This window comes from Haliotis rubra, unplaced genomic scaffold (assembly GCF_003918875.1).
Source record: "Haliotis rubra isolate DU_JTF1 unplaced genomic scaffold, ASM391887v1 Scf992, whole genome shotgun sequence".
NCBI classification, from domain to species: domain Eukaryota; kingdom Metazoa; phylum Mollusca; class Gastropoda; order Lepetellida; family Haliotidae; genus Haliotis; species Haliotis rubra.
The window spans coordinates 6,995-34,821 of record NW_025767737.1 but is presented as its reverse complement, the minus strand read 5'-3'; the positions used below and the strand labels follow the sequence as shown (position 1 = coordinate 34,821).

At 46.6% G+C, this 27,827-nt stretch overlaps 1 protein-coding gene, 2 long non-coding RNA genes and 1 other non-coding gene across 4 annotated transcripts; 1 reads left to right on the top strand and 3 right to left on the bottom strand.

Moving 5' to 3' along the window:
• Positions 1 to 2,307: 2,307 nt before the first annotated feature.
• On the bottom strand, positions 2,308 to 3,713 carry LOC124265755. The gene is made up of 3 exons (XR_006895527.1): positions 3,685 to 3,713; positions 3,241 to 3,287; positions 2,308 to 2,381 (listed from the first exon to the last, which is right to left on the bottom strand). It is a non-coding gene; the product is annotated as an uncharacterized LOC124265755 (long non-coding RNA).
• A 1,389-nt stretch (positions 3,714 to 5,102) lies between these two features.
• LOC124265754 lies at positions 5,103 to 6,079 on the bottom strand. Its single transcript, XM_046700575.1, has 3 exons — positions 5,948 to 6,079; positions 5,574 to 5,702; positions 5,103 to 5,380 (listed from the first exon to the last, which is right to left on the bottom strand). Exons 1-3 carry the CDS (start codon positions 6,075 to 6,077, stop codon positions 5,103 to 5,105), a joined length of 537 nt encoding a protein of 178 aa, XP_046556531.1. The 5' UTR covers positions 6,078 to 6,079.
• Positions 6,080 to 10,190: 4,111 nt separating this feature from the next.
• Positions 10,191 to 12,397, bottom strand: LOC124265768. The gene is made up of 3 exons (XR_006895536.1): positions 12,278 to 12,397; positions 11,589 to 11,757; positions 10,191 to 10,745 (listed from the first exon to the last, which is right to left on the bottom strand). It is a non-coding gene; the product is annotated as an uncharacterized LOC124265768 (long non-coding RNA).
• A 6,627-nt stretch (positions 12,398 to 19,024) lies between these two features.
• On the top strand, positions 19,025 to 19,096 carry Trnam-cau. Its single transcript has one exon. It is a non-coding gene; the product is annotated as a tRNA-Met (tRNA).
• Positions 19,097 to 27,827: the final 8,731 nt, after the last annotated feature.

Here is a 27,827-nt window from a genome sequence, read left to right as displayed (position 1 = left end):
ACTTGTCAAACTATATCTTCCTTTCCGTAATTACCCAAAACGTATCTGCAAGGAATTCACATAACGGCGTATAACATGAACACTATATGGTAGCATACACATTTCTATAGAGGACACATGTACAATGGGGATTGATATATGACACAGAAACACTAACTATCGAGTATTTGTAAAACATATATCTGAGCATATGATCACACTCTCAATACTTCGGTGGAGAGAGTGAAATTAGTTTTACGCCGCGTTTAGCAATATTCCAGCAATATCACGGCGGGGGCACCAGAAATGGGCTTCTAACATTGTACCCATGTGGGGAATAGAACCGGACCTTCGGCGTGACGAGAGACCGCCAGTACCACTAGGTCACCCCATCGCCCACTTCCGTGGAGGCTGAACTGATATGCAGGCGGTTGAACACATACATAAAAGTGATTTAAAACATTTCATCTGTATCTTTTTCGTAAAATAATAAACAAATATATCAATAAATACGTTCACAAAACTTCTATAATTAAATTTCAATCTGTCAGTACAGTGTTACTGTGTAAGGGAATACAATGTAGATGAATTTGAGTATGTTTCCAAGGAAATAGCCGAGTGTATTTCATCGGACTCATGACATATGTTGAACTCGAGGTATCTTGCAAGGTCTGGCGTACTCATCCACGAATACATCACTGGTTGACACACGCTGCTCAGAGGCGCTCATGGGCTTGTATATTTGCGCATATAATCCTGGAAATATAGTAAAAAGATACACCAAAAGAAAGTGAGTGAGCGTGTTAGGTATTACGCCGCTTCCAGTAATATCACAGCGGGGGACACCAGAAACGTACTTCACACATTGACCTATGCGGGGAATCGAACACCGGGTCTTCGGCGTGACAAACGAAAGCTTTAACCACTAAGCTACCCCGGCGGCCCTCAAAGAAAGAAGACGCTTACGCAATTAAAATATTTCTGCGGGGAGACCTGAATGTTTATGGAGTAAGTGAAGATGAGTTAGTGAGGTGGAAGTAACGCCGGTTTGAACGGTAGCCCAGTTACACCACGGCCTGCCAGCCTGGTGTGAGAGACAAGAGCCACGCTAGTTCAAAAGGATTAAAATGAAATAGAATCAATCGAGATCGCATGTCAAACATGTAAGGGCTTTTCAATTTGTACTGTTACAAACCATTACTTGTGCGAGTGAACTGCATCTGGGGGCGTATTTATAAACATTCTCATAAATTTCTTAAGAATACTCTTAAGTCGTTAAGAAAATTCTCAGCTAAGAGTTTCACTTAAAAGTGTAGTTATAATGACTCTGAGCGTAACTCTTAGCTAAGAGGAAAAGGAAACTCTTAGAGCGTAACTCTTAGAGCTGACATTGGTCGTAAAGAGGGGATTCCCTCTGCTATATTTAGAATTTAAAGCACTCTTACGGTTTGGAGGCGAAACTTTATACCACGTGACTGTCACATGATGTAAACAAGCAGACGTGAATCTGACATCATTCTGTCAAAACTTCGCGCGATGGATTCATACGGCTCCTTGAGACACTCGGTGTGGTAAACACAAGTAGAACGTGGTTGTGTGACGTCACAAACAAGTGGGGGTCACATCACAGACTGTGATGTCATAGTATAAGTTTGCCAGCCAGTAGTATGGATTGTCCCCATAAGGTATTAGGCTACTTGAATGCCACATTCTAACCAGTAATGATAATGACATAAATATGCTTGGTGCTGACTTTAATCGAATGCGTTTTATAAACAAATAATTATTTGTTTTTTCACAAACAGGTCTAAACGTTATATGAATGCCCTGAATTACTGATTTTAGTTAATTAAAAAACATAACCAATGGCTTTTTTTTAAATGAAATTTTATGTTCAACCAAGTTACACTTAGACACAGGTCTTTAATATTCATAGTCGTGGTTTTGCACCCACTTTTCCTGTAAATCCTAACAGCTGTGGGCGTCTCTGCACACACATTCTGATTAAGTAATATGACTGCAAATATGTGCGGTAATTTTCACAAGTTATAAACAGCAAATAGATGAAAATTGTTAAATAAAAATTGAGTTATAAAAATCCCTTTTGTGTGTTAACAAAAATGTCTCCTACAGATATAGATATTACACAGATAATTATATCTAATGATCTGAATAGGACAGGACCACCGTCGTTGAGACTCAATGTGAAGAAATACATAAATATCTGGGAAATGTAGTATAAACTGCACATTACTGAAAGAAGAAGGTTTATTACGTATAAAATAAATTATGCAGGGAAGTACAAGTGAATCTATGCCTGTGTTGGTGGGGGGAGACACGCTGGGAGGGTCGGGGGGACAGGACGTCAGATGACCGGAAGTAGAGCACGTTTTCCTGCATCACTGGGGGTGAATAACGAAAATAAGGAACAGTGCATTTATCACATTTGTGTGATATTCGTTCAGATTGTATCCAGTCTGAATACCTGTATTGATGAATCACATACAATACATGTTATTGAATGGTGGCACGTGGTCCTGTGCATAGAGCTCAGGCCCCGATTTCTCGAAACAGACTTAAGTTTTTACTTAAATTTCAAACTGAATTTGACAATTTGAAACAACTGAACTTTTAACTCAACTGCATTTTTCAAATAAAAACTCCAAACAACTTAAGTAATCTATCCACCAAACTCTAATTGTCTACTATGTTTGAGGTTAATATCAACTGCAGCTCATTCTGGGGAATGCATTTTCTCAAATTAGAGTTAAAACTATTACTTAAGTTAAACCTCAGACTTAAGTTTGTTTCGAGAAATCTGGGCCAGATCACAAATCAGTTGTAGCAAAGCAACGCTGAGTTGGGAGAGTCCATGGATGGGTGACTGTGTTTTGCAGCTTGACTCCGGAGTGTTTGTAGAACTTCAGTCGTGCCCCACAACGAAACACATGTGATACATGTGGTCTCACCTTAGGAGAGAGAGGTTGATAAAAATTGCCTCTGTTCACCAAGCAGAAAATGGGTACCCGGTGGGATAAAGTCATGTGACTATAACCTTCTAGCGTCAAACAGGCAGCTTCGGTTATCCGGGGTAATAATGTTGTAGTGTCTGTGCACGCTTTGAGCATGCCCCTTTGTGGTGTGGAGTATTGCGCGGTAAAACTTTCAACTAAAAGTACCCTCGTTATTATTATGTGAAGAAAATATCAGATTTCAGTGAGCTTGTTTATTGCATATATCAACACTGTAATAATACCATACCTGAACTATTGTCCCATGGCGTATTCACATATTCCAAAACAGTATTCCTGAAAAAAACACGTTAGAAAATATGATGTACTGTCTGAAGATTTTCTGTAAAGCCCTAACAGAATGCATAGTTTTGAGGCCGCCATGTCAGTTCATAATCAGGACTATTTGCTCACACTGTTCAGAATTCGGCAACGCCTTGAGGGTAACAATGCGAGTTCTCGCCAAGACTGGGTATACTAATGTTGACAGTTAACCTTATGTCTCGCATGTAGCCGGTGTGTAAAACACATACTTTCAATAAACAGGACACATTGAAATAAATATTAAACCATACGGTGTTGAAATGTGGTACAGTGAAATAAGCTAGTTAAATATCCTATTGAAAGAGGGCGGTTGCCGCAAACATTTATCTCTGTGGAAGGACGGACTTGGAATACAACGAGTACAACTCACACATCAGTGCCCTTGTACTTGGATCTGACATCCACTTGATGATCAAAGCTCTCTGACAGGATTTAGAAGATAAAGCTACTCTGTTTTCAATTTGCGGTCCTTTATCGTTGATTTAAGACCGCTAAATGTAATTTAAAAACCGAACGCGTTAGCGTGAGGTTTTTAAATTGAACATTTAGCGGTCTTAAATCAACGATAAAGGACCGCAAAATTGAAAACAGAGTAGCTTTATCTTCATTCTAGCACGACAGATAAGCGTTTTAAAACCGCACTCTTTGGAGCGCAAGAACACAAGGCGTGAAGTGGCCTTTTTCCTGGAAATTGCTTGGAATCGTCCAGTTGAGGGACAGGTTGTATAATGAACAAAATAAGACATTTATAACAGCACAATTTGCTTTATTTCAGGAACCAGTATGGTTCCAGTATGTAACAAGTAGCATAAATAGATCACAAAATATACAGTTTATACTGTGAGCAACTACAGTTATTTGATTTTATCAAGTGAATTATTCACCTCCCCTTCTCTATCACAATCGACTCGCCCCATTCAAGTTATGAACTCGCAAAGTTTACTCGCCGCTAACTTTATTCGTGGAAGTAATTGTTAATAATGACGCTGCTATTCCCAATCTGGATAAGACCCGACATACCAGCGTTTATGTGGGAAACCTGGACAGTGGAAGTTGAAGGACTGGGCATTACGGCGGGGATGGAAGCGGACAGGTTAGGACGTGTGTTGTTGATGTCATGTCCGCTAGACCCAGTTTGAAGTATGGCGGAATACTGCCGCTTTTGCGCTGCTGACGAATCAGTGTTATATGAGGACAGACTCTGGCAGTTTTTGTGCCCAGTAATCTTCACTATTTCCCTTGCTTCCACCCCAGCATGTGAAAGCAGTGTAACGGTGGTGGATCTAACACAGTGATTTGTGTACACCCGACTCAACTCGCAACTGGCCGAGATCCGTTTCATCATCGTTTTCAGTGTGTTGTGACCGAGGGGCTTACTTGTGTACCAAACTTCATCATTCTCACACACATTCTTACGAGGCTGCTGAAAGAGGGCTTCATTTTCTGGATTTAACTTGGACATGTACTTTCGAAAAGATACAACAGGACAGAGGGGGAGTTCCTGTCGCGTATATACGTGGCTTTGTGTACTCGGAATCGCCTACGCCCCCAGGATGATTTTTCGTGGATTCGCTATGTGTCATGGATATGAATTCACAGCCAACATCGTCTGTTTTGACAACAAAAGAATGAACAGACAACTCCCTCTGGTTCTCACAGCCCCTTCGTCCAAACCCTAGGGTCAAATCAAACCACACTTTGTTTTGAAGGTCTACAGGGTTTTCCAAATTTTGTTTGTTTCTAATTTTAGCTAAATCACCATCTGAAATGGCATTGTGATGTGCTGGATTATCCAGACCTAACTGCTTTATTTTTTTTAACATTGCTGCAAAAAACGGCGTTGGCCGAGTGAAATTCTTTGTCTTGAAGAATGCTAATGTTCATGTTAAATGGTGGCTGTCTAAGGTGTCTGTGGATCGCTGCTCGGATCCCAACATACGATGACTTGGCATAATAATTCCCGTCGGAAGTTCGGACTTCAGCGTAGAATCGCTTCAGCAGAGCGTTCATTTCACCAACTGGAAGTGTCTCAAACTCGGGAGAGTGTTCGTGAAATTGTAGCCACTCTGGAAATATATTTTAATAAAAAAATTATTATTTTACGTGCGCTTCAATGTTTTAATATCAATTTGTTAAAAGGTAAGTAACAACTTTATTTAACATGTTCAAGATGATTTACATCACCCTCGTTTATCATAGGATATGTTAGGCCAAATCTTGATCAGTTTGTTGATTTAAAAGGATTGTCTTTGCTCTTACGTTTCAAGATTTTTACTCCCCACGCAGTTGTTTGAAGGGTGGTTTTGCTCCTCGAATCCAAAACAATATGTTCCAGATCATTGTCGGTCACTGTTTTGAAACGCTTGGTAGCAGGTTCATTTTTTATATCTAAAACAGTAAAATCGTAAATTTGAGTGAAATATTTACTTATGAATAAATTAAACTGCCGTTAAATTTAGTAATAAGTGATTATTTATGCAAGGAAACATTTCCTACAATACAAGACATAAATTAAGGAATATTTTCAGTCCATTTTTTTTCTTTCCTTTTCATATGAATAGACATACACCTAGCGTTCGAGTTGACGCCTGCTGACTTTTCAATTTAAGAAATGTGAAACGAATTATCGCTACCTGTAGAATTTTCCAGCTTCGAAGTTTCTTCATTTGCGTTAGGCTCCAGAAATTCATCGTCGAACCATTCGCTGTTCAGTTCAAAAACATCAAAGATGCTGCCGAGGTAGAAGTCTCCGATGTCAGACATGTTTGTTTACAAACAACAGGGTCAACGAGTTCGTTGTATTCATACGCGGTGAATCGGTCACTTTAATTAGCGGTCCTTAAACTGTCATTTAAGTACGGTTTTGATGAGCTCTCAGCCAATCAGAATCGAGTATCACACATTGTCGTGCTAATTACACTAGTGTAAATTTTTCGTAAAAATATTACACTGCAGTATTTTCCACGTGCGAGTAATAAAAATTATACATTCATAGGAAAATGGATTCAAATGAGACAATTCAAGGCGAAAAAACCCACTGCAATTGTATTGCAATAGTTGGCCGCAACAGACTATCGCTATGGCATTATTTGTTTCCCCCACTATAGTCCCTCCTAGTACTATAAGTACGTGGGACCTGTGGCAATGTTATTGACAGTATTATTAATCTGTCAACATTATATCTCGATATTAATGTAGCCACGATGGTTTACTTAATACTTACTGATAGCTATGTCATTGCTGTTTTGCCTGGTAAAATCATCACGGCACCGCCACACGGAACCATTGTCTATGCTGGCGTTGATGCTGATAGATATGTTGTGTTGATAGGCGTTATGTACCACGCTGACACGACCCTCCAGATCAGATGGGGTCACTGACCCCGATGGTGAGATGAACACGAGGCTATTGTCTCTGTACCAGAATACTTGCATAACGAAGAAGTCCCCGTCGGCTGTTCTGCCATTGTAGTTACACATGAGTGTATACAGACCCCGTCTGTGGCTCGGGAAGGGGAGCTCGCTAGGACTGGCTTTCTGAACGGGGATGCAGTAATTGACTCTGTTGAATAAACCATCTGGTTAACACCAGTTGTCTGTCACAGTAGTTGTAGCCAGCTCATAATAACTGCTGGTTGTTACATACGAACACGTACACACCAACACACACACACACGCTCAAGCACGCACGCATGCACACAGATCAACACCCAAACACGTACGCACACTTACATATAAATGTATGTTACCGTATGATCAGGGGGCGGGGCGGTAGCTTAATGGTTAAAGCGTTCACTCGTCACGCCGAAGACCCGGGTTCGATTCCCCACATGGGTACAGTATGTGAAGCCCATTTCTGGTGTCCCCCGCCGTGATGTTGCTGGAATATTGCTAAAAGCGGCGTAATATCAAACACACTCAGTCACTCACTCACTCGTATGATCAGTGCGTTATCTCAGTAACTACATCGTGCGTGTGCCAGTCTCGCAACAATGTCCCGGCCAAATCAAAGATATGAAACTGGAACTTCATCTACAGCGGATCCTGCCTCCTCTAAGGACGAAGACTGTGAACAATCGAGTGCCATCTGATGACACATGTAATATTATGATATTTCTTATAGCACCCACACATAGATTAACCAATACCTTACCTGTAGATAGCCGAGTCTGATACATATATAACACTCCAATCAACGCGACTATGTGATACTCCATGGTCAGTGGAGAGTCGTTGTGAACCAGACACAAACAGTCGATCTCAGGAGACGTGAAAAGATTCCAGTTCAGAACGTACAACAAACAAGAGTTATCAACACGTCGTCACTAGCAGTGTTAATCCTCCATGCATACAGCCGGACATACGTGTGCATGTTGTGTTGATGTAAGGGCATCTTCCTCAAGATGTGTCGGCTGGGATTCACTAGCTGTGTGTACATTTCGAGGTCACATGGCAGTTCATTCAAAAGGATACAGTATTTACTTTGGTGAATAGATAATGATTGTGCTTCTTTCGCCTGATCTAACTCAAACATGTGTTGTATTTCCAGTATCGTACAGTTTTCCCCATAGGCTGTGGTTCAACATATTGACACGTCATCTGCCAGACCATGTTCAACATATTGACACGTCATATGCCAGACCAGGTTTAAGATATTGCACGTCATATGCCAGACCAGGTTTAACATATTGCACGTCATCTGCCAGACCAGGTTCAACATATTGCACGTCATCTGCCAGACCAGGTTCAACATATTGCACGTCATCTGCCAGACCAGGTTCAACATATTGCACGTCATCTGCCAGACCAGGTTCAACATATTGCACGTCATCTGCCAGACCAGGTTCAACATATTGACACGTCATCTGCCAGACCAGGTTCAACATATTGCACGTCATCTGCCAGACCAGGTTCAACATATTGACACGTCATCTGCCAGACCAGGTTCAACATATTGCACGTCATCTGCCAGACCAGGTTCAACATATTGACACGTCATCTGCCAGACCAGGTTCAACATATTGACACGTCATATGCCAGACCAGGTTCAACATATTGACACGTCATCTGCCAGACCAGGTTCAACATATTGCACGTCATCTGCCAGACCAGGTTCAACATATTGACACGTCATCTGCCAGACCAGGTTCAACATATTGACACGTCATCTGCCAGACCAGGTTCAACATATTGACACGTCATCTGCCAGACCAGGTTCAACATATTGCACGTCATCTGCCAGACCAGGTTCAACATATTGCACGTCATCTGCCAGACCAGGTTCAACATATTGCACTTCATCTGCCAGACCAGGTTCAACATATTGCACGTCATCTACAAGACCAGGTTCAACATATTGACACGTCATCTGCCAGACCAGGTTCGACTCCTCATGTTGTACTGTTGTTGGACACGGTCGATGTACATGTATATATTTCCCGCGCTTCAAGGCATACATTTTCTGACGAGTATTTTTTGAGTAACCAGCTAGTCACTGGAACGTTCAATATCTGTAAAACTTGAGGATATTTTTTCAGCATTTTTGGGGAAAATGATTTTTATGTCACCAGCCATAACACATCTCAGTTCATTGTTCGATTTCTACTACATCAAAAGTATGTCTGAATCACAATCCAATACTGTCGATAACATGTGTTCGTGAAACGGTGAGCGTTAAATTGATTGATTGTTATTTAACGCTGCACTTTGCAATATTCCAGCTATATGGCGGCGATCTGTAAATAATCGACTCGGGGCCAGACAGTCCAGTGATCAGCAGCATCAGCAGAGTTCAACACAGTTGGGATACGATGACATGTGTCAACCAAGTCAGCGATTCTGACAAGATCCCGTTAGTCGCCTCTTACAAGCATGGGTTACTGAAGGCCAATATTCTAACCCGGACCTTCACGGGTCGTCATCAGTTTAGAGTATAGAGGATAAAATATGGTTATCCATTGAAATATACAAAAAATTTGCAATTACAAAAGGAGGCTTGACAAAACATTTTGGTACTCACATGCATAACTTAATGTATTTACATAATTTTGCAACACTATTTTTGGATGGGTTTGTAAATAATTGTCGAATTTCAACATACTTGGTTTCTTCCAAAAATAAAATTTAATGCGTTGTTTTCGATGTACAGTATGTTTTGGGCAAATTAAAACGAAATGATATTCATCTTCAATTACATTTACATTATTTTCTTTAAAGTAGATACAGTATATTTTCTGCCTATCAATATTTTCATAACGCCCAGTTTCATTTTTTAAATTTATGACATGAAATTAGTAACATAGTTAAATACCTAACAGTGTTTGGATGTGAAGCATCTAAGTATAATATATATCCAAATTCACATTTGATATTACTGTATAGCGATAATTTACTACCTGAAGTAATGTCATGATACCATTTCTGAATAAAACAATCAATTAAACGTTTTAGATCCGTGATAGAATCGGTCTTCAGCAACCCATGCTTGAGGCGACTAACCGGATCGGGTGGTGTGGTGCGATGACTTGGTAGACACATGTGATCGTGTCCGAATTGTATGGATCGAAGCTCATGATGTCAATCGCTGGACTGTCTGGTCCAGATTCGATTATTTTCAGACCGCCGCGACAAAGCCGAAATACTGACGAGTGCGGCGTTAAACACTAAACAAACCTTTCTGTACATTTGTGCGTACACGTCCTTGTGATATATCATTGGTGGGATAAAAGGAACATGTTTGCTGCATTCACCTTTGCTCATTGATGTTATTAAAAACAGACCTTGTCTCAGAAAAATAAAACGTTTCTGAAGCAGTTCCTTACGAAGACGGTTATGGTTGAACATACAGAGTAACACTAAACTTGCAGAAAGTCGTACAAAGTTTGTGACACTTTATCCAGAATTTCTCATAAATCGGAAGACACCCTCTCAGAACATTTTAGCAGTACCTTCTGCTCGTTATTTTAAATTCAACCATTAAGTCGCCTCGGAACCAGAGGTCATCAATGTAACACGTTGCGTCCCATCGTTTACGTTTGTTTGGTCAGCGCCATTCAACTAATCGTGTGTTTCACAAAGCGGTAATGTCTAATTATCGTGTCCCTTCAGGCAACCTTCCAATCAAACTACCACGCCATGACGTGAATGGAACACTGATGAAGTCAAGCGTGACTTTATGTCTTTGGACGACCTCAGGCAAGACAAATTAAGCAACATGTGGATATCATTTAGGACCGTTTTATTGTCTCCATTGCCAGGTGTTCATACGGACTCGTATAATATCGTCCGATCTTCCTTCAAAAGAGGTAAGCCAAGGTAATTCACAAGCCTCTAACCGCCAACATCACACCAACAACGATGACTACTACACCACTCAACGTGGGTTCATCTGCATGACCTGTCGAACGCATGTGAGGATTCGCTTTAGGTTTACCTACAATGAGATTAAATTGGATTTTGTAATGGTAACAATTTATCAAAATATTACGGGCATGGATCCATTACGTAAGGCAACTTAAATACTCCATGTTACCGTGCAATCTCCCAAATTATTAAGACTGATATATGAGTGTAAGTACATTATTTTTTTTGTCAAATAATAAATTTATTGTCCAGATTCCATACACAAGTCTTTTCATTTAGCAACCTTGGCTGATACCACTGTCTGCTAGGTAAAGTTTGTGTGTCAGTGAGCAGCTCGGCTGATACCACTGCCTGCTAGGTAAAGGTTGGGTGTCAGTGAGCAACCTCGGCTGATACCACTGTCTGCTAGGTAAAGGTTGGGTGTCAGTGAGCAACCTCGGCTGATACCACTGTCTGCTAGGTAAGGTTGAATGTCAGTGAGCAGCTCGGCTGATACCACTGTTTGCTAGGTAAAGGTTGGGTGTCAGTGAGCAGCCTCGGCTGATACGAGAGTCTGCTAGGTAAAGGTTGGGTGTCAGTGAGCAGCCTCGGCTGATACGAGATTCTGCTAGGTAAAGGTTGGGTGTCAGTGAGCAGCTCGGCTGATACCTCTGCCTGCTAGATAAAGGTTGGGCATCAGTGAGCCACCTTGGCTGATACCACTGTCTGCTAGTCATGCAGTCATTCGTGACAAAGCCAATACAACCACTCTCCGCTTCACACCGTTTGAAGTATCTCTAGCATATTTGTATCCTACAAAATGTTAGCCAACTTGAGCTCTAAGTCTTCAACCCATAAGACGTTATCCACAGGCACAAATGCACACTGGCATGAAGAGGGAAATACATTAGCCACATTGTTTCAACATCATTACCTGGGCGTGAACATACGGCTGTCCGTTGTCGTTGGGAGAGGTCGAGGCAGTTTGTTCCAGGACCAACCACACAACATGTTGTATTGACATCATGGGCTTCGTCGCGAACTGGAACTGCAACATCGCCTGTCAACCCATTATATGTCCGTTCACCATTCATGAGTTTCAACTGAAAAAAGGAAGAGGAAAATTGATGTTGTGTTGTCCCGAGTCAATATACCATCCGTTTGCAAGTTCTAGTGAGTGAACAGTGGCGCATCCCCTTCCCCCTTTTCCTCCGAGATTTGTTTTTCCATGTGGAGCATTTTCCCCCTAACATTTAGACTTCATGATTTATGTGCACCCCCAACCCCCTTTTCTAAATCCTGGATCTGCCCCTGGTGTCAGTGAGTAAATACTTTTGTGACAACCCTTGCGGCTCTAGATCTATGGATTATACAAACTGAAAACCTCCCGGACTAACCAAACTAGCGATAACACGAATAACACTGTTGATACAATTTGCTGTGCAGAGTTGGGTCCCTTGGTCGTGTCAAAAACATTTGGACTGGAATACTGCATTTTGCAATTTAACATGAACATTTCTATAATACAATCAAAGTCCACACAGGATGTTACATTTATCTTATGTTCATGCATGGGTATTGGTCTTTGTTAGAGACACAAATACATGTCAGAGACTGCCTCACTATCACGTTAACTCTTGGATCAGCGCTCAACCCCGTACATACGTCCAAAACACGGAACGTCTCATTCTTCAGTGGTGCACAATTAAGGTGCAGTCTTGATGCAACATCACCCAGGTCCTCTGAAAATGCATCGCATAGCCAACGCTTCAATAATAATTCAAATGTATCTGAGTGAGTGAGGGAGTTTAGTTTTACGCCGCACTCAGCAATATGCCAGCTATATGGCGGCGGTCTGTGAATAATCGAGTCAGGAACATACAATCCAATGATCAACAGCATTGATCTGCGCAATTTGGAAGCGATGACATGATGGAAGACATCACAAAAAACATTTTGAAATCATTTGTTGCAATTATATTGAAGTAAAAGGTACAAGGCTCATGGTCCTATACCAGATGCTCGAAATACATGTTGTAATTAGGTATACGCGATATGATACACTACAAACTGGAGGCAGGAGACAGACAAGTCAGAGAGATCATGACCTGTTGTGAGACTATCTATCTGCCTCAGCCATCCCATCAAGGACAGTACGTATTGTTTCTCAATGGTAATACTTGCACTTTAGTTTAATATACTGACAAGTGATGTTTATTGATTTGAAAACAAAGTTACTTCCGATGTTACATGACACGTTTTATGGATAACAGTCTGTTTCTACTCTTTATACGACATTTCAGAGCTAATTCCTGTTCCTTCAATAAGGAAAAGTATACTCATACCAATAACGGTTGTCACAACCTTTAATTTTTAAATTGGAGGGGTGTGGGGTGGGGTGGGGAGAGGGGTGACAACCATTATTGGCATGAGTATATTATCATCAAGCTCTGAAACATTTTATAAAAATAGTGAGTGAGAGTTGTACGTTGCAGTAAAGCAATATTCCAGCTTTATGCCGGCGGTCTGTATATAATCGAGTCAGCGAGCCTGACCACCCGATCCAGTTAGTCGCCTCTTTCGACAAACCCCTGGCGCCTTTTCAAGATGGCGGCACCGGTCCGGTCCCCATGGGCGCCGCCATCTTGGATCAAGATGGCGACCCACGGGGACCGGATGTGCCGCCATCAGGGGAGATCACTCGGGTTCCGGTTCCGGTGCTTCCGGTTCCGGTGGGTGCGCACGCATCGCGATGACGTCACGTCCGGTTCCGGTGGGTGCGCGCGCATGACGATGACGTCACCTCCGGGCCAAGATGGCGGACGCGTTTCAAGATGGCGTCCCATCCGGTGGGATCGCGTGAGATCTCGCGGGATCTCGTGGATTCTCGCGGGATCTCGCGAGCGTAGACGCCTTTCAAGATGGCGGAACGGACGAGCGGCGGACGGGACGGGACGGAGAGGAAGGGAAGGGAAGGGAGAGGAGGAGGAGAGGGAAGGGAGGGAGAGAGGGGGTGAGGCGGACACGATGGCGTGGCTAGACAAGTGTTAGTGTGTGTGTGTGTGTGGTTAAAACAACATTGGATGGAGCATTCTTTCGAGCCAGGTGGGTGGCCCTGAAAAGGGCCGTTGGTATGAGTGGGTGAGAGATCACCGAGGTATCTATGGTGGTGATGGTGGTGCACTGGAGGCACTGCTACTGGAATCGTCCATGGGTTCGACAAACTCCAAGATGCGTTGAAGTAGAGAGTACATGGTGTCTATGCGATCTTGAACGAGGAGGACCTTGTCATGGAGTAGAGTCAGTAAATGTTGGCTTTCACGTTTACTCACTTTCTTTGGCGGTTCACTTGGCTGGTAGGTGGGGGGAGCCGGACGTTTCTGGCCCTTGTTAGAGCAGTTCATACTCTTATGGTCCTCTTGACCACAGTGGCGACAGGGATGTGGACAGGCGTAACTGAGATGACCTTCGTTTCTTCCACAGTTGTAGCAGGTGTTGTTATCGTGCTTGTTGTTGTCCTTGGTCTTCTTGGGACATACGTAATAGCGATGACCTTGAGCACCACACTCGGCACAGGTCACCTTGGGACAGTGTAGATAACTGTGGTCATCTGTTTCGCACAGGCGGCAACGGAAGGAGGCGCGGAGGCGGAGGCGGAGGCGGGAGACGACTGCATGCTTCCAGTTTCAGTGAGCAACTGATGAGGAGTGCTGGAAAACCTTGAATTTATATAGCTGGGGTTGATGACGTCACTTTGACGCCTCTGGTTCGCACCGGTTGCATCCGGTTCGCACCACTCTCCTCCTGACTCAACAGGCTAGTGTGACGTCATGGGGTATGACATCATTCCTATAAATAACACATGAGCTCATGGTGCGCACTGGCACGACCTATTGTGACGTCATAGGGTGACGTGATGTATATAAACCAGGCTCAGCGTGGCTCTGACCAGTTCTCACCATGTCGTCACCACGAATGAACGAAGATGAACTTGAAGAGGAGCCTGTGCCCTACGAGTTGGAGCGGACGACTCAAAAAAACAACCAAGAAATTCCGGACTGGTACCCAGCGCTACCACCTGAAGTTCAACCCTGTTTGGCTGCAGCGTCAACAGCCTGAAGACCTTCCCGTCGTTCTCAGAGAACAGTTTGATGCCGTGTTAGCAGATTTGAGAGACGATGTGGGTGGCCAGGATGGTGATCGCGTGGGATTGGCCCTGGAACACCCCGCCCTGGATACAGACATTCGAATCACGTTTCGGCGGATGGGTGACCTCCAGGGGGGAACACATCATGGGCGAAGTGGAAAAAGTACAACAAAGCAACCACGACTTACATATCGATGACACCATGGACATTTTCTTACTGCATGTAGAGGATCCTGATCGTATCGGTGAGGGACACGGCCGGGCAACACACCTCGTTGGCTTAAACGCTTTCCTGGAAAAGAAACAATGCATCGTTCAAATCAAGAATGAGGATCAGCTCTGCTTTGCCCGTGCCCTGGTCGTGGCCAGTCACCACGCACACCAACCCGATCCTGTGACCAAAGAATGGACCAAGGAATGGAAATACATACGTAAGGCAGAAAGACCAGCGCAACTGAAGGCTGCCAAGGGCTTGTTTCGCCAACTCAAGATCCCCGAAGGTCCTTGTACAGGGCGTGCCACGTGGGAGTTGTTCAGTCAACGTTTGGCCCCTTACTATCAGCTCAAAGTCTACTCCCAAGATGTGTTGAATCGACTCCTGTACAAGAGTGAAGTGCCTCAACCCACCAAGATCCTTCACCTCTATCATCACCATCACCATTACGATGTCATTACCTCCATGCCTGCTTTCACAGGTTATCCCTACTATTGTGAAACGTGTGACCAAGGCTACGCCCACGCTGAAAATCATCGCTGCACCCGAGAATTTCAATGCCACTGGTGCCAATGTCTTGGATACTGTGGCGACGTGGTCAGGGGAGGGCTCTCCTGTCTCCAATGTGGCGGATGGTTCCGAAACCCTACTTGCTTTGAACGCCATCGGACGGCCTCCGCCAACCATCCCAGCACCTGCTCCACCATCCACACCTGTCATCGTTGCTATGCCAAAGTCAACGTGAGAAAAATCCAGGGCATGGCCAACCACCAGTGTGGCACGAATCGTGACTGTAAGATCTGCAAAGAACCCTTGAAACCCAACCACCAGTGTTACATGTCCGTCATCGAACCACCGAAACAAAATGAAGACGGTGAAAAAATGGATGAAGACAAAGAACGACAACAGCGTCAGTTCATCTTCTATGACTTTGAATGTACTCAAGATCAAGGGACTCATGTTCCCAACTTGTGTGTGGTGCATCTAGGATGTGGAAAATGTATTTCCGAGGCCTCGGATCAGCTGTGTGACAAGTGCCCCTGGCGTAAGGAAGGAGAAGGGCCTAGCCGCATCAAAGTGTTTCGGGGATCGACGACCTTGAAGGACATGGGCGACTGGCTGATGTCCCTGGTGGAAAAGAAAGAGAAGCAGAAGAAGAAACGTAAGGCATCCCAGCAGCAGCCGTCAGGCCGTGCCTCGAAACAACCCAAACTGGTATCACCAGAACCCGATGATGATGATGATGTAGAACAAGACAACGACGACAAAGAACAAGGCGACGAAGACGACATTTCTCCTACCATTGATGATGACGACGTGTTGGTCATTGCTCACAACTACCGAGGGTATGATGGACACTTGCTCCAACAGTACTTCCATCAACATCTCGTGAAAGCACCCCAGGTCACACTACGTGGGAATCACATCTTGCAGATGACCGTGGGACGTCTTGTTTTCAAGGATTCACTCAACTTCCTCACGATGGCTCTGAAGCAGTTTCCAAAAACGTTTGCATTGACGGAACTCAAGAAAGGCTACTTCCCTCACTTCTTCAACACCGAAGCTCACCAAGGCTATGTGGGTCCTTATCCTCCCGTGTCTACCTACGATCCTGACAGCATGTTTTCTGCCGAACGCAAAGCTTTCTTGGCCTGGTACGATGCACGGGTGGCTGAAGGGACTGTGTTTGATCTGGATGAAGAATTGTTGACCTACTGTCAGAGTGATGTGGACATTTTGCGTCGAGGCTGTGCTGCATTCCGCAACATATTCATTCAACAGAACAACGTGGACCCTTTCTATGAAGCAGTGACTCTACCCATGGCTTGTATGCTCACCTTCCGAAAACAGTTTTTGGAACCCCGCACCATCGCCATCCTACCTACTCAAGGTTATCGTCCCCAGCGTCGCTACTCGCTTCAGTGTCTCCACTGGCTCAACTGGGTCATGCATCAACACCCTGGGGTCCACATCCAACATGCTCGGAATGGTGGAGAAGTAGGCTTTGACTGTGCTGACGGAAGTCGTTACATGGCAGATGGCTACGACGCCAAGACACGCACCGTGTACGAATACTTGGGCTGTTTCTGGCATGGATGTACTCGCTGTTACAAGACGAGTCGATGTGAACGCCATGCTAGCTTGGGTACCACCCCCTTGGGAACGATACCATCATACCATGTACCGCCTGGGTGTGTTACGTCAACATCCCGACATCGACCAAGTGGTGACCCTCTGGGAATGCGATTTTCTGAAACAACAGAAAGACAACGGTGATCTGAGAGCCTTCCTGACTACCCTGCAAGGACCCCATGCCTACATGCCTGACCCGTTGAATCCTAGAGATGCTTTCTTTGGAGGTCGTACCAACGCCACCAAACTGTACTACGAAGCCAAAGAAGATGAAGAAATCAAATATGTGGACGTTTGCTCGCTGTACCCTTACATCTGCAAGTATGGTACTTTTCCCGTGGGACACCCGAGATCAAAGATCATCCTCCCGTGTCTGACTTGTTTGAGCTCCACGGCCTGATCCAGTGCCGAGTCTTGCCACCCACCGACCTCTATCATCCTGTTCTTCCTTACAAGTGTCAAGGCAAACTGCTCTTTCCTCTGTGCCGTACGTGTGCTGAAGAGCAGTTGGATGCTCCCTGCCCCCACGGGGATGAAGACCGGGCATGGATCGGTACCTACGTCAGCAAAGAGCTTCAGTTTGCTGTTGAAAGTGTGGCTATCAAGTGCTTCACATCTTTGAGGCTTGGCACTTTGACACGCTTGCCACCTACGACCCTGACACCCAAGAGGGAGGACTGTTTGCCAAGTATGTCAACAATTTCTTCAAGATCAAGCAAGAGGCCAGTGGCTACCCCGAAGGTTGTCAGACCCAAGCGCCTACATCCACGAGATACAGCAGAAGAGGGGAGTCACCTTGGATCCTGCTCGCATTCACAAAAACCCAGGACTACGTGCCTTAGCCAAGGCCTGCCTGAACAATCACTGGGGCAAGTTTGGTCAACGCGTTGGGTTTGCCAAGACGGAATATATCAGTTCCCCTGAGAGGTACTTTGCCCTCCTCCGGGATGAGTGCCGTGTGGTGAAAGACATTAACATCATCAATGAAGACCTCATCTGTGTCACTCATGAACCTCAGGCAGACTTTCACGACCCTCATCCAGCCCACAATGTGGCCATTGCAGCCTGGGTGACAGCACAAGCCCGTCTCAAGTTGTATTCTTATTTGCAACCGTTGGATCGACGTGTCCTCTATTTTGATACGGACAGTATCATTTACATTCACCGTCCACGAAGTTACAACCCACCACTGGGAGATACCTTGGGAGAGCTGACTGATGAACTGGGAGGGGGCAACAGCATTCAAACCTTTGTCTCGGCAGGACCCAAAAATTATGGCTACAAGCTGCGCCATCCTCAATCTGACGGCAGTGTGGGCATCAGCAAGGTCCGAGGATTTACTTTAAATCACAGGGCGAGCCAACATGTCCACTTTGACAGCATGAAGAACCTCGTCTGTCAGAGGGATCAAGCCAACATCACGGTCCCGTACCCACACCGCATCATTCGCGGAGGACTTCGTCAGGGCAACGTGTTGCTGTCCAAGGACACCACCAAAACCTATCGCTTGGTCTACACCAAACGCCGAGTGCAGTACGACCCCAAAGGCGTCCCCAGGGGAAACTCTCCCCTATGGCTATAAAGAGTGAACCCATCCCTCCCATGGACTTTTGATGTAGACATGCTCTGATGTATTGATGTTTAACCCATAAAATGTGATTGCCTTGTTCATTTGTTGTTCTATCATTCAATAAATTGTGATTGTATTGTACTCTTGTGTTATGTCGTCTCTCTCTCTCTTCAGGGCCAGACCTGGTGGAGTCCATGGTCACCCTCAACCCTGTTGTACCCTGTTCTTAGACTCAGACCTGGTGGAGGCCACGGTCACGTTTACCATGTCATAGGTACTGTCACAAAAAAAGGGAAGAGAAGGGAGAGCAGAGTGGCGCAGTGGAAGCGTGCTGGGCTCATAACCCAGAGGCCCGTGGATCGAAACCACGCTCTGCTAACGACAATTTTTTTCTTTCTAGTTTGACGTCACACACCCTATGACGTCATCACGACCCTGCGTGTATATATAAAGAGACGTTTCTGTCAGAGTCATTACAGATTCTGTTGTCTAAGAAAAGAGAAGGATGGAATCCGTTCACTGCGATAGGCTTAGGGAGAATCGTTGTGGTCTCGTGCTCGCTATCAAGCAGGTCGAAGCCGTGGTCGACAAACTGATGACGTTTAAAGTCCTGACCATCCTCATGAAGGCAGAGATTATCGAAAAACCTCGGACCTCCTTTGACCGTGTCAGAGAATTGTTAGACATGCTTCCCCGACGTGGACCCCAAGCTTACTCCCTCTTCTGCAAAGCTTTGGAGGAATGTGGAGAAACAGAAGCCATGACCTTGCTGGGTCTCAAGACTCCCACGGACAAGGCACAGTCACAAGTGACACTCCCTGGTTATTCTTCTATGGAATCCAGTCACCGTTCAGCAACTTTCATCCAGCTGTGTTTACCTTGGATGGTGTTACATTTAATTGTGTTGAACAGTGTTACATGTACTCTAAAGCCATGTACTTTGGAGATTACGACAGTGCGACGCGTATTCTGCACGAGGCTGTTCCAGCAAAGCAAAAACGTCTGGGGCGATGTGTGAAAGGTTTCACTCAAACAGTGTGGGACACGGTCAGTCTGGAAGTGATGACCAAGGCGATCACGGCTAAATTTTCCCAGAACAAGGACTTGAAACAGAGATTGATTCAATCCTACCCAAAGTCGTTAGCTGAAGCTAGCCCCTACGATCAACGATGGGGAATAGGAATGGGTGTATCTCATCCGAATATTGACAAACCCTGGACATGGTCGGGGAAAAACAAGTTGGGAAAAGCGCTCATGCATCTTCGTGACACGCTGTTGTTGTTGTGAGTGACGTCATCCATGGGTCAACTCCCAATGACGTCATCCATGCACGAGCCACGTGACGTCATCCATGCACGCGCCACGTGACGTCATCCTGTGTATCTCTATAAAAAGACTCTGACCCCATCGTGATTCGTCATCATGCTGTTCACGCTGCTCTTTGTGCTTGCCACCTATCTAGAAGAGAGACACTTTATAGAACAGTTCAGAAAAGCAGTGCAAGAGGCCATCCAGAAACAACACGATCGTGACGCCATTTGAAGTGACGTCATTTGAAGTGACGTCATAGCTCGCGCTGTTGGTGTTGCCTATAAAAACGCAGGATCGATCGAGCGGGTCATCAGTTGCATCAGTTCAGTCGTTGCAGATGGCATCTCCAGGCAACCTCCCTTCTTCCTTCGTCAACTTGGCTTCGCAGGCAAAGGACCTCGCTTCTGACATGGCCCATCTCCACAACACCATGATGACTCAAAGCCAGTTATACAAGACCAACTACATGGATCTCCAGGACCGGCTGCGTGTGATGGAACAAAAGTTGCCGTCGATCATCCGCAAGCTGGCAGATATTCAGCCGAAAAGAGAAACACTGTATGGCATGATGGGTCGCTTCTGTGAGTTGACTGAGGAAGACTATTACTGGATGGCGTATCACCAAGACCACTTGCGTATCCTCTCCGACAGCGCCAACAGATCGTGTCCTCGCTTGATCCTCATCGGTATCAACGATGCTTATGCCAAGGAAAATGCAGGGGAGACCTTCCTCAACAAGCTGTTCCACATCGTGTTCAAGTTGAGGAATGGACGTCCTATGACCTATGACCATGGTGTGCTGTACAGCAAGCTGTTGGCCAAACTCCAGGTGAAACTCTGGCCTCACCCACCCAGCTATGATCTTCGATATGCCACCTGCACTCTACCTTTGTTCTCCAATGATCCAGAGGTCACCGACATGACGCCCAAGCCCGTGCCTCGAAAAAGAATACCTCCCAAGACCACGCCTGCCAAGACTTCTCCAAAGAAGAAGAAGAAGAAGGTCTCCACCCCGCCCCTTCCCAAGGCACCCACCAAGATGACGTCACCTCCCCAGGGGACCCTGGCCACGACTTCTCCAAAGAAACAGAAGAAGAAGGAGGAGGCCCCACCAAGACAGTCACCAAGAAGACGTCCCCTCCCAAGACACTCACCAAGAGGCACCCCCAAGCCTAAGAGTCTCAAAGCACCCCAGACTCCAAAGAAACAGTTGGAGATGACTGACTTGTGGGAGGCGAGAAGGGTCAAGGGATCAGTCCTGGGGCCCCAGAGATCCCCGGCAGAGTTACCTCCAGATCTGCAAGACTTGTATGATCTACTCCCGATGGCTATCACCATGGAAGCAGAGCAGACAAGGGCAGAGCAGAGAGTGAGAGCAGAGAGGGCTCAGAGACGACTTCAGTGACGCTCCAGAGACGATCTGGTGATGACTTCAGTGACGGCTCCAGAGACGGATCTGGTGATGACTTCAGTGACTTCAGTGACGGCTCCTCAGAGGAGGAGCCAGAGACTTTTGCCGACATTCCCATGTTTAACGATGAAAACCATTTTCATCCCGGTCAAATGGACTTTTTACGGTGTTCGACTTGCAATCCCAATGATCACCTGAACTGGTGGTGATCTGTGGATGACCTGTTGTTGTTGATCTGTTAATGCATCATTATTATTGTTGATCTGTTTGCCATGTTGATGTTGTTCCTCAATAAAATGTGAATTCCATTTTCAAAGGGTTGTGTCTTCTATATCTTCAGGGATCTTAGCTCTTAGAGGTCATTTCCGGTGCAACCCGCAGGGTGGTAAGACGTGTGTCAGTATGTCAGGGACACTATCAGGGACAGTGTTAGACTCAGACCTGGTGGAGGCCATGGTCACCCCACTCACGTTACGTCATCCCTTTACCATGTTAATTGCAGGCCCTACAGGGTCAGGTAAAACATCGTTTGTCAAAGCCTTCATGGAACATGTGTTTCAACCGGGGATCCTTGATCTTCCACCTCAGGGCATCGTGTGGGTGTACAGTGAATGGCAACCCATGCATGAGGACTTGGAAGTTCTGACTTCGAGGTTAGGGATACCCCTGACGTTTGTGCAAACGATGGGGGAAGCCAACACGCAGTTACCTGCAGGGTCTGGGGCTAAGACCGAGAAGGGTTTGCCTACGCCCCATTGGTTGATCATTGATGATTTGCTGGGCGACAATACCAAAGAGGAAGAAGCCGAAGTTCTGCGATGGTTTACCAAGAAAAGTCATCATCGCAACACGTCCGTGTTGTACTTGACGCAAAACCTCTTTGCTTCATCGCCTCATCATCGCACCATTAGTTTAAATGCCCACTACATGGTGCTGTTTAAAAACCCCGAGGGACGCCTCGCAAATGGATCACTTGGCCAGACAAATCTTTCCAGGACAGACGGCCTTCCTTCGGGAAGCCTATGAGGATGCCACTTTGGCTCCTTATTCCTATTTGTTTCTGGACTTGAAACCGACCACGGCCAAAGAGCACCGTGTACGGTCCCATCTCTTTCGTAACCCCACCATCCTTTACATTCCCAAGTCGTGATAAATAGAGATGAGCGTCTACCCTACGGCCAGTTGACCCAGAGCTGCCATGGGAGACAGACGGAAACAGACCCAGCCCGCAAACGTGCTGTTGCCACAGGGTTGTTTAAACCGATCCATAAAACACTCCTGACCACCTTGGGTCGTGATCCCACCGAACAACATCGGTCAGGTGTGCAACGACTGTACGAAAGTCTAAGTGCTCCTCCTCCCTGCTTCTTCCTCCTCCTCCAAACAAAGACGTTCCTTAAAGCAGTTGTACCCCACAGCACCCACCATGAACACGTTTGTCCCTGTCGGTACGTATCGTGCCTCTCCTGCTGCCTTCTCTCCCCTTCTTCTTTTCCGGCCTCTCCCCTTCATTTCCATCGTCTCCCCTCTCTCCCACCATGATCAACCCTTTCAACCCTTGACCCAACGGCGTACCACCAGCACCAAACGCACCGGCAAAGAAACGTACGGGTGCTAAACGCTAGCCGGGCACCCACGCAAAGGAAGCCACAGAAGCATGCCCGCCCGCAGAAAAGTCAAACCCATCATCGTGAAGAAACGACTCCCTTCGGCAGAGGCGTGGCTGTCAAAGGACGTCATCGACTGTTGCAATGGTTTGTCATTGCCGTGAAAATCTGCGAGCAGGACGTGTTCCTTTGAAGACGCAGCACAAGACCTGGCTGTTGAGACACCAAGACATGCTGACCAAGATTGCGAATCCGACGACTACCTTTGGATGAACGCCTGAGTTACCTGATGAAACGCAGTGGAAGTGGTACGTTGGCTGGTGTGTTGACCCGTATCTTGCTGAACTGGCAGTCCTACCTACAGGAAAAACAGCAGAAGCCCTCAGCACCTCGCCGTCGCCGCCGTGCCCCTAAGCAACCCCAGGGGCGTCGCAAGTCACCCACCCGACAAGAGAACAAGAAGAAGAAGAAGAAAAGGGTCACTTCACCCTCAGCCCCAGGTGCAGCCTTGACCCGGATGGTGTTACGAAGTCAAAAGAAGAAGAAGACCACAACGGCATTACCCCCACTCCCTCCAGCGACATTACCATAAATAGAGGCCTCCCACCCCATCCTGGTCAGTTCAATGGTAGCAGCTGCAGGGACGACACCATCATCATCATGTCGGCACGTTTGAAGCGTCACAAAGAAGCGCTCTGTCATGTGTGTAGTCCTTCTGCGACACCAGCCATGCGACAGGCTATTTTGAAACAGGCCCCATCGGAACTGATTCAAGCCATCTGTGAATGCGTGGTGAATTTGTATGGAGGCAACATTCCTATGACAGCACAGCAACGTCAACGTTTACAAAGCATGGGTCACTGATGCATACGTTGATGAAAAGAAGGTGTCTGTGTCCAAGAAACGTCAACTTTACAGCAGAAAGGAAGGGGATTAGGTCTCTTGTCTGCCTTGGCATCGGTGGTGGGTCCCTTGGTGTCTGGCCTGTTGGGTAGATGATCCTCAAGGAAGATCCTCAAGGAAGATCCTCAAGGAAGATCATAAATAGAGGACACATCCTAGATTGGCGTTAGTTGCATCTGCACCGTCCTACCACCAAGATGAAGCATGCACGGAAGATGGTGATGGTCCCAGAAGAGGTATGGCAAAGTCTGCAAGAAGAAAAACGTCAACGACATTTGCTCAAGTCCAACCTGTTGGAACAGAAACGTGTGCACACGCTTCACGATATGGATACCCTCGTCCGTGATGACACGGTTCCTTTTAGGGACCGAGAGCAGCAGTATAACACCTTGCTGCAACACACCTTGGCGTTTCAAGACCAAGCCGCTGTCAAACCACGACCTTTAGAGGCCACGGGCACCCCCAGGGTTGGCACTCCCAGGGTTGGCACCCCCAGGACTGGATCTCCTCACCGTAAGTACGGTTGACTTACTGAGTCGTGTATCTACATGTCCCGCGTAGAGGTCGCCTTCCTAAGAAGGAGTCCGCGAAGCCGGTCGTAGAGCAGTGGCTCATGGTTTGTTTGTTCTTTTTTTTTTCAGAACCCGATGATGTCGAAGCCATTCTGAATGAAGTCGTGCAAACGGTTCCCAAAACGCTACAGACCAAGGCCAGGCAGTTGATGGCCCGTATTCGTGCTCATCCCGACTTGGGTTGGAATGAGGCGGGTCAATTCGTGGTGGAAGGGGAACCCATGCCTGGGACGCACATGGTGGATCTCATCAATGATCTTGTTCGACAACGTACCAAATTAGGCCCTCCACGGGGTTGGAATATTCTGGGTCAGTATCTCGCTTCCAGCAATGTACCCCATGAACTGATTGGTAACCCTCTACGTTGGTCCTGGATGATGAAAACCAAAGGGTCATCCACCCAGCCTCCTCCTGACACCCCCGTGAAGCGTCCACACCCTCCACCCGCTGACTTGTTTTTGACACCCCCTGCATCCAACCTTCCTCTGGAACCCCAGAAGAAGAAAAAAGCTGTAGAGACCCCCTCCTCCCCTCTCAACCGGGTGCGTCAGTGGATTCACTTTTAATAAAAGGGAGCAGAGGGTGATGTCAACGACAGTGTCATCATGAGACGTCCAAAGAGAAACAACATCAGCAAAGCATCATCATCATCATCGTCTTTGTCACCTGCATGGACACGATGGCTCCACCACACCTATTACGATCCCAAACACCCAGCAGGCTATGGAGGGTGGCTTGCCTTGTGGCAAGCAGCAGGACATCAAGCCAAAGCAGGACATCAAGCCAAAGCAGGACCCAGGAAGGGGAAGCAAAACGGGGCCAAAGGGGCCAAGGCCCACCCAACGCCAGGTGCGGCAATGGTTGAAAACCAGGACACGTACACCTTGCACAAACCAGCCCGACGCTCGTTTCCCAGGGATCATTACCGTGTGGGTGGCGTGGATGAATTGTGGCAAGCCGATCTGAGCGATCTCCTTGCGTATCAGAAGAGAACCAAGGCAACCGGTATTTGCTGTGTGTCATCGATGTTTTCTCCAAAATGGCTTGGGTGCAGCCATGAAAGCCAAGACCGGTGCCACTTTGATAGAGGCCTTTCAACGGATCCTGAAACAAGCCAAAGGACGTGTGCCATCCCAGTTACAGACAGACAAAGGGACTGAATTTGTCAATGCCCTTTTCAAGCCTTCCTCAAGAAACGGGGTATTCATTTCTACACCAGTCAAAACCAGAAACCAAAGCCTCTGTGGTGGAACGTTTTCAAAGGACGTTGAAAAACCGTATGTGGCGTTACTTCACCCAACAAAGGGACACGCCACTACCTGAAGGCCTTACCCCAACTGATGCATTCCTACAATCATCGTGTCCATCGTACGATTGGACAACGCCCCGTGGATGTACGTCCTAACGCTCCCTACGATGAAATTCGGGTGTTGGATCACATGGAACGACAGAAGAAGCAGAAGCAGCGCCAACTCAAGACAAAGAAGAAGAAGAAGAAGTACCCTCTCTTGTTACCCGGGACCCGTGTCCGTTTGAACAAGACCAAGGGCACGTTTGACAAAGGGTACCTTCCCAACTGGACCACCGAACTGTTCACCGTGGATCGGGTGGTGAAAGGGCGTGTTCCTCCTGTCTACCAAGTGAAAGATGATCATGGAGAAGTGCTGCAAGGCACCTTTTACCCACAAGAACTGCAACCCATTCAGAAAACGGATGATGTGTACACAGTGGATCAGGTCCTGAAACGACGACGTCGTCAAAAAAAGGATGAAGTGTTGGTGAGATGGTCAGGATACCCTGCCAGCTTTGATTCATGGATCCCTGCGGCTCATCTGGTCTTTAAATAGCGTGGCCTCCAGTCTCCCACCGTCAGTGGAGCCTCCACCATCATGCAGAGTGAACCGATCTCAAGGTGTAAGGAGGGCGGCAAGCCATCCCACGCTGGTGTTGCTTTGGCATGGACTTGCCACGAAGTGAAGTGGTGTTTTTCTCCCAAGTGTTTCTGATATATGGCGTGGTCATCATGAGGCATGGTTCAGTTGGCATTGGACAACGGTGAGAAACAGTTGTGGACAGCTTTGTTGGCCAGTAGCTTGGGGTACTTGCTCCCACAACCCACGTTGGTGTCGTCGTCGTCGTCGTCATCATCCACGTTGCCACCTTCCTCGACTACATCTCCAACCCCCTCTGTATCCAGTCTGGTTCCCTAAGAGAGAGATGATGTCGGTGTCTGTGTTTTCCAAAGCGGGACTTTTACGTGACCTTACCCAGCGATGCGTCCATGGATGTTCATCCGACAACAGAGTGAATCATTACGAAGTCAAACTACCCTTTCCCATTCAAGTGAATCGTCAGGAGTGGGAAGTCGGCGTCAGTGAACTTCATTTCCCCATGACATGGTACAATGTGTCATACCCCTTCAACTGGTTTGTCCTTCATGTGAACTTGGAACGCATGACCCGGACTTACAGTTCAGCAGAACGCGATGCGACCGTGACAGAAGAGAACCCAGGCATCATCAGAGCCGTCAGCGAAAAGGTCATTATTCCAGAAGGAGTGTATTCCTGTCGCCAACTGGTCCAGAGACTGAACATCCTGCTTCAACACACCTGTGCACGGCTGTTGGACAAGCATACGCAAGATGTTTACCAAGCGGATGCCAGAGCTCGTTTCACCGTCACCGTGAACTACCCCAAAGAAGACCTCCGATTTGAAATGCGTGGCAAAACGCATGTCAACTTTTATGCTCCCACCCGGAAAGACATGTGCAGAGCCATCACGGGTTCCTCCTGCAGAACCGCAAGTCAACCTGACCACGATGCCATCAGGTCTGCCTACACCACCCGATTGGTGTTGCCTGCTCCTTTAGTACGTATGCTGGGATTCATACAGCTCCCCATGGTGGACGAAGCAGAAGAAATAAGTCAAGTCTCTGCTCAGCCTGTGCAAGTGGCTGTGTTTGACCGTCCTCTCGTCGTGGGTGAACAGGAAGCACACCATCTGGCTGGTTTTGATACCGTGTACGTCTACTCGGATGCAGTGGAAGATCAAATCGTGGGGGATACCATGGCTCCCTTACTGATGTATGTCCCCGTGTCGCGCCAGATGATGGAAGACAGCGTCGTGATCAAAACCCCTCAGCACCTACGCTACATGGGATTGCGTCAGGGAACCACGGATGCCATTCGAATCTATTTAACGGATGACGTAGGACGTCTCGTGCCATTCCAGACTGGGAAGACCATCGTGACACTTCATTTCCGTCCCCGTCGTCTGGGTACGTACTGAGAATCAGCATGGTAGGA

Excerpts from the sequence above, each read along its gene's own strand:
- LOC124265754 (XM_046700575.1), bottom strand. The coding sequence starts at position 6,077 with ATGTCTGACATCGGAGACTTCTACCTCGGCAGCATCTTTGATGTTTTT. Across the intron at positions 5,703-5,947 it reads GAAGCTGGAAAATTCTACAG|ATATAAAAAATGAACCTGCT; the intron begins GTAGCGATAATT and ends TTACTGTTTTAG. Across the intron at positions 5,381-5,573 it reads GGGAGTAAAAATCTTGAAAC|AGTGGCTACAATTTCACGAA; the intron begins GTAAGAGCAAAG and ends ATATATTTCCAG.